We start from the raw sequence: 6,763 nt of genomic DNA, 5'->3' as shown, positions 1-6,763 counted from the left end.
AATGTTGGTGACTTTTGTGTACAGCGTTGATCGACTCCGCGACTGGAACAGATGAATCGTGCATTTGGAACGACTATAGTTAATTAATGAGACCTCATAGCGAAAGTGCATGGTCCAGAACTAAGAGGGGGAAAGCGTGTAAATTTGGGAGGAAGCAAATGCGCGGTCACAACCGACTGGCCCAGGAAACTTGGTCCAAACAGACACTATACTAACTACTCTTGGTATACAGTAGTTAGAAACTGCATAGTTTGGCATTAATTGTCGGCCATTATGTCTACGTTGTAGCTGCTTTCAAAGAAGAAGAAGACTAATTACTAGGACTTTTGCATAGCAGAAACAGTTGTGTGTGTGTGTGTGTGTGTGTGTGTGTGTGTGTGTGTGTGTGTGTGTGTGTGTGTGTGTGTGTGTGTGTGTGTGTGTGTGTGTGTGTGTGTGTGTGTGTGTGTGTGTGTGTGTGTGTGTGTGTGTGTGTGTACCTATAGTACATGCAGAGTGCGTGGGGTGGTCATACGGTACCTTGATGTTTGGTGGAAACTGTTAGGTACTGCAAGTACTGTACTGTGCATAATATGGAACAATGTCAGTTTAATTAATGTATTAAATATATACATAGCAGCCCTCTAGTATGTCGTTTAGTTGTTTAAGCACAACTGATGTAAACCTTGTTCATCACTCATTTCCTACTAGAAACTTAATTGTGGTCCAAGTTGGAAACCAGGCAGTCAAACAAATTAGTGAATACCCATGTTTTCGTCATAGCAACGTGTCCAGCTCTGTACTAGACACGTTGGTGTGGGTGCAACGACTGTCTCGTGTCTAGCAAAGATTCTCGTTGTTGCAGCTATCAAGAGAAGACAAGCAAATTTCTAATCGATCACTATTTGACAGTTGGCCTATATCGTTCCAGGCCTTGCTTGGTTTCACTATGCCCGCTCCTGGCAGTATGTCTACATGCATACCTGCTTTCACTTTCATAGCCGGGCTCAAATTTGGAAACGGAAAATTTGAAGAGGTTTGAAAGAGTGGCCGGGAGCACGGATTTGACATGCAGTATTAATTAAGTAAAGCATCTTCTTGATCAGACGTCCGTAGTTAATTGCATCAAACTGTCGTCATCATTGACACTACACTGTACTGCAAAACCTCTAAACTTCCACATATACTTACGCATACTACTGATGCATACAGCGTGCGTGCTATACTTCCACACATAAATTCTACATGTGTGTAATGACGATTTCTCTATTAATAGATACTTGGTACAAGAAAATGCATGTAGTCAACTAGACGTGCATCCAGTCCTGCAAACTTCTATCACGTCTCTATAGTCTTTATGATTTCCTTTTTCTTAACAGCTCAGACGATGATATTCAACCAGGCCTTGAATGGGAGATAGTGCATGTAACCCGAAAGCAAGGAAAATGCAAAGGACTCAAAGAATCCCTATGTGTCAGTAAATTGGTTGTGATTTAATTCTAAATCATACAGCACAGTTATCGATTGACTTTCTAGTACATTTAGCATGACAACCAAGTTTGAGCCCTTAATCTAGAACTTTTAAATTGGCAATCACTATTCCTTATTTTAGACCTCACTTTGGTACGGTTACACATGACATGGCATTTCCTCTTAATATTGTAAGTCCTCCTTACAAAGAAAAGAGAAGAATAACAAAACCTAAGCATATCAAAGACATTTCAGAGTGCAATGGGTGCATGAAGGGATCTAGAGATGTTTGTCAAGACTACTATGTACAGTATATTAGGTAATGTACACACAGTATACATATAGTATACAAAAACCCCATTTAATTAAGTTGTATGGTGCAGCAAACATGCATGGTGCAAAGACGACAGCACCTTGTGCATGTAAAGTATCTCTAAGCACAGATGACAAACGTCAATCTAACCTTGTCAAACATAAATAGTCAAACAAAATCCTGAATATTTTATATTCTTTGTCCCAAGCAAAAGTTTCCAGTTCTGTATTACATATCAAGCTACAATGATGGTCTTCTGCAACAAAGATTCTCGTTGTTGGAGAAGATACGCGAATTCCTACTCGATCACGGTTCGGTTGTTGGCCTACTGTTGGCGGTCTTGCTTGGTTTGACTGTAGCCACTCCTGACGCCTTCTTCGCATCAAGGCAGTTCAAGTTTGTCTGAATTCCGGCAAAATTTTTTACAACTGGGCTCAAACTAGAAACAGAAAATTTGAAAGATGCTTTGAAAGACTGGTGAGCGTGGATTTGGAGAACAGTAAGCATTCTCTTTGTTACACCTGTCGTTGGCATCAAACTGTCATCATTACTGCCAGTCAACAGCAACATTACAGTCAAGGAAACGTCTGTGCTAGATGAGACAGCTATTGGACCTCAGGAATTTAGAATTGGTATTCAGGTATTTTCTGTGGCTCCGTGCACTACTATACCTGGTATTGTAATGGTGTCGCAATTGAATGGCAACTACGCTCTTGCTGTTCTCCTCACCGTCGTCACAAATCTTCTTAGCGTTTTCACTATGTCTCCTCTTCTTTCTGTTCTTGCATCTTTCGATTCTAGTGGCAGTTCGAGTATCGGAAGTATGCTGGTTAAATAAATACGTACCAGTGCAAGCTGCTTATAAGAATTAATTGTATCAAATTACAATGCTCTACAACAGTAACCAGACCAAAACCCTCAATGTGCTGTTTGATGTCCTGACATGGCGTAAGCCACGTACAGCTTCAACTGTTACTCTACTATTGCCTGCTCATTTGACAAGCACTGACTTGGTGTACACAACCCTACTACAGATGGACATACACGACTATGCACTAACCTATGCATGTCAAGCCCTTACAATGGTCACTATATATATGGTAACGAATGCTATGATTTCATCAACACTGCATCATGCTCACCTTTGTTCAGCTTTGTTATACTTCAACAGTGTTTCTTGAAACTAATATATTGAAAATCAGTTTCCACTGTATTATACTTTATATGCTGCAGATGTGGTCTTACTTCAACTCTTTATAATACTGCTAGATTCAAAATACGTGGTAGACTGCACAACTCTGTCAAACTTGTGCAGTAGTAGTACATAGACCTATGCACATGTTTTTGATTTAGAATAAAGTCTTTATAATATAATCAGATTTTGACTAAACCTTTGTTGCAGCTGTTGTTTTATCATGCATTGGCTGGCCTTCCTCCTGTTTTAGATGGTTGCCAGATAGGTCTATGTTCTGAATTCTCAAAGTTGCATGGTTTCCTGTAATGCAACGCACACTTGCATTCTAGATAGGCTATACATGTATACGTCTTTGAAAACTGTGCACCTGTGTGTGTACGTGTGTGTGTGTGTGTGTGTGTGTGTGTGTGTGTGTGTGTGTGTGTGTGTGTGTGTGTGTGTGTGTGTGTGTGTGTGTGTGTGTGTGTGTGTGTGTGTGTGTGTGTGTGTGTGTGTGTGTGTGTGTGTGTGTGTGTGTACTGCAAATTAATTAACAAATCTCCTAATCCTGCCAGTTTGCTTACGGTCAAATTTCTGCTCATTTATTAAGTTAAGCTGCAGCCAAACAGTGTAGTAATACCAACACTGATCGACCGTTGCACCATGCAGTTCTAGATCTTCAATCCAGACAACACAATCAGTGACATAGTTACATGATAAAAGCAAGAAATTATGTCCAAAACACATACCTGTATTCACTAAATTTTAAGCTGACAGTTAGCTTCTAATCTGGCGCTTCTCCTCTTCAGATCGAATGTCTTCACACTCACGAACGGCACACCAATACGTAGCGTGCGTTACAAACATACTGGTGTGTAAATTATGTAGCGTAAAGTGTACGCAGCCTACTAAATTTTAGTAGAAGAGTCCGTACCGAAGTCGTTATCTAGTCTTTACTAATGAACGGAATTATTCCTTTATTCAAACCGAAGGGCGTCACTTCTGCTGCCTTTCTCGACCTTTTCAAAAGTTTTCTGTTTCGAGGTAAATTAGCAATCACCATTTAACTGTACCAGGAGCTTCTATTCAATTATAAAATCGAATTTCTGATGTCAGTAATTAAAGGTGAAAGCGGGAAGAAAAGAAAAAGAAAGAGAATGAAAGTAGGACACGGAGGGACGCTTGACAAGGGTGCAGAAGGAGTTTTAGGTGAGCAGCAGTCGAAATACTCGATAGTTCACACGTGTTAAGGTGCAGCCACTCACATACGCAAGCGCACACGCACGCACAACATGTAATGGGATCAAGATGTTTAGATATAGTGACTCTAATAAGTTTGCAATTATATTGATCAACAGATTTCGACATTTGTAGCTAACGTACGTCTCATTAGATGTTGATGTTTTGTGGTAGTTGTTGGTATTGGCGATGGGTGTAAAGAGCTCAAGAATTTTCTGGAAGGCAGTAAGGTAAGCAAAAAGTATGATGAGTTACTATGCATGGTAGCAACAAAACTAGATTATAGCCGAATAGATAGACAGATGGATGGGCAGATGGATGGACACAGACAGACAGACAGACAGACAGACAGACATGCAGACAGACAGGCAGACAGACTAACGGATGGACAGACAGACAGGCTGTTAGCACAGCAGGTATCGCGGCCTCAAGGAGGGAGGAGATAAAAGAGGTTAAATACAACCAAGAGCTTCTTCCAGGAGGCATCAAACCATCTTCTGTTCCCTTGGTTCTTGAGCATTTTGGTCGCTGGGGGATACAAGCCTCCAACTATCTGAACAAGCTGGCAGAGTCGTCTAGAGATGACGAGGGAAAGAAGCAAGGCCCAATTCAAGACAAAGTGGAGATCTCTCATCTCCATTCAACTGCAGAGAAACCATAGTTGCTAAAGTTGTAGCAGACAAGTTATGTAGCATTCAAAGAATGAACACTACAGTTGCAAAGTATTAAATCATTGTATGTGTAGGGCCTAAGGCCTAAGGGTCCTTTTTGTTTGTGTAGTTTTAGAGTTATTTAGTTTAGATCATCATATAGCTTGTAATAGTACTGATTTATGAAAATTTATGTGTTGGACAGACAGACAGATCGACGGACAGACAGACAGATGGATGAATGGTATACAGAAAAAGAGATAAAGAGTTGGATAGATGAATGGACTGATTAACATGCAGCAAGCAGTTACCAGCACAAAAACTGTCAAATAACTAAAATTTACATTTTACTAAATTTTGCCTTACTAATAATTTTGTACAAAAAAGTTGTTGAAAAGGTTGTGTAACTTGGTTGCAATGCATTCTTTTACAGAAGTATTGTGTGACAGGAAAGTTGGGAGCCGCAACAGACACATATGATTCATCAGGAACAGTCACATCGGAAATGCCTTTTGGTTAGAATGGTAGCACACCTGCTTTGCAGTCTAATTGTGTTTGTTTGTTTAGCTGCCTGTTTGTTTGTATGTGTGTTTATAATTTCTGTTTGTCTGTTTTCATTTTGCTTCATTTGCTAGACAAAGTTACCATAGAAAAATTTACGTCAGTTGTGAACAAATTTACAGGAGCGATTCTACAGAAACCACCAATGTTTGTATCGGTATCACTTTGTTGTTCTCTGTAAGTGAATTTGAATGTTTTTTGTCAGATATTCTGCCTTGAAGTTTGAAGGGCAAAGATACTCGGACTTGGCTCGGCAAGGATGTCCACCTGAGCCTCAACTGAGGCCTGTCACAATATACAATGTGGAATGTACTGAATTTAAACCACCGTTGTTTAAGCTAAGTATGAATACTGTGTATTATTGTGTGTGCTTAGTGAGACCAATCTGTGTCAAAATGTTAACTTTGCATGTCAAGATTGGGGCTGGAAACAGACAGACAGACAATTGGTAGTTCATTAATTCCTTTGCTGTCGCTGGACAATATTTAGCCTGTACTAGCAGTTGCAATATGCAAATATATGTATTGACAGACAGACAGAGAGTGTCTTGAATAAGAAATATATGTATTGACAGACAGACAGACAGACAGACACAGACAGACATACAGACAGACAGACAGAGAGTGTCTTGAATAAGAAATATATGTATTGACAGACAGACAGACAGGCGGACAGTCAAACAGACACACAGGTACTTAATTAGTTAGTTTGACAAATTGATAGACAGGTAAACACAGAGTACAAATTCAGATAAAGAAAATTTTGAGTTTCCTGTGCTGAATTTGTCTGCAATCAGTTGTTTTGCATGACAGATGTTCACTGCAGTTCAGGTACCTACATTCGAAGTTTAGTGCACGACATTGGACAAGGTGTGTAGAGGAAACAGATTAGAAGAACAATCATAGGTCATGCTGGTTTGTTGTGTAGAGTTGGAATCCAGAGCTCACGTCATTGACTTGTGTCGAAGTCAGCAGGGTCAGTTCTTACTTAGTGATGCTCTTAAACAGGAAGACTGGTCATTAGATAATGTAAATAAGTTAATGGTAGTTACAAAGTCTAAACGCTTGAAAGACAGAAAGAGTGTATAACACAAACATGGATGGCCCTGTTTTTTGCAAAACAATTATTGAGTTGATGCTACCTTGTAAGTGGTATTGTTATATACGTGTACTCTTTTTGGTTGAAAAATATGTGACATAAAGACAATTTGTGAAAGCAACGAAGTTGATAGTGAGTACAGAGTTAAATCACCTACCAATGAAAACAAGAATTGTGTTGGGAAAAGAGAGGTAGCATGTAAAGAAGTGATGCACTGTCCTTTTTTTGTGTGGTTGGGCTTGTTAGAGTCTCTGGTATGTACGTGCGTCCTTACACTGC

At 39.8% G+C, this 6,763-nt stretch overlaps 1 protein-coding gene and 1 long non-coding RNA gene across 2 annotated transcripts; one reads left to right on the top strand and one right to left on the bottom strand.

Annotated features, from left to right (window-relative positions):
- Nucleotides 1-1,794: 1,794 nt before the first annotated feature.
- LOC134193087 (uncharacterized) lies at nucleotides 1,795-3,780 on the bottom strand. Its single transcript, XR_009972007.1, has 6 exons — nucleotides 3,686-3,780; nucleotides 3,521-3,613; nucleotides 3,154-3,257; nucleotides 3,008-3,092; nucleotides 2,905-2,945; nucleotides 1,795-2,201 (listed from the first exon to the last, which is right to left on the bottom strand). It is a non-coding gene; the product is annotated as an uncharacterized LOC134193087 (long non-coding RNA).
- A 38-nt stretch (nucleotides 3,781-3,818) lies between these two features.
- LOC134190666 (pseudouridylate synthase TRUB1-like) lies at nucleotides 3,819-6,599 on the top strand. Its single transcript, XM_062659133.1, has 8 exons — nucleotides 3,819-3,980; nucleotides 4,053-4,145; nucleotides 4,350-4,405; nucleotides 5,259-5,340; nucleotides 5,461-5,533; nucleotides 5,592-5,728; nucleotides 6,199-6,255; nucleotides 6,314-6,599. Exons 1-8 carry the CDS (start codon nucleotides 3,896-3,898, stop codon nucleotides 6,472-6,474), a joined length of 744 nt encoding a protein of 247 aa, XP_062515117.1. The 5' UTR covers nucleotides 3,819-3,895; the 3' UTR covers nucleotides 6,475-6,599.
- Nucleotides 6,600-6,763: the final 164 nt, after the last annotated feature.

This window comes from Corticium candelabrum, chromosome 1 (genome assembly GCF_963422355.1).
Source record: "Corticium candelabrum chromosome 1, ooCorCand1.1, whole genome shotgun sequence".
Taxonomy (NCBI): domain Eukaryota; kingdom Metazoa; phylum Porifera; class Homoscleromorpha; order Homosclerophorida; family Plakinidae; genus Corticium; species Corticium candelabrum.
This window is presented reverse-complemented; position numbering and strand designations above follow the sequence as displayed.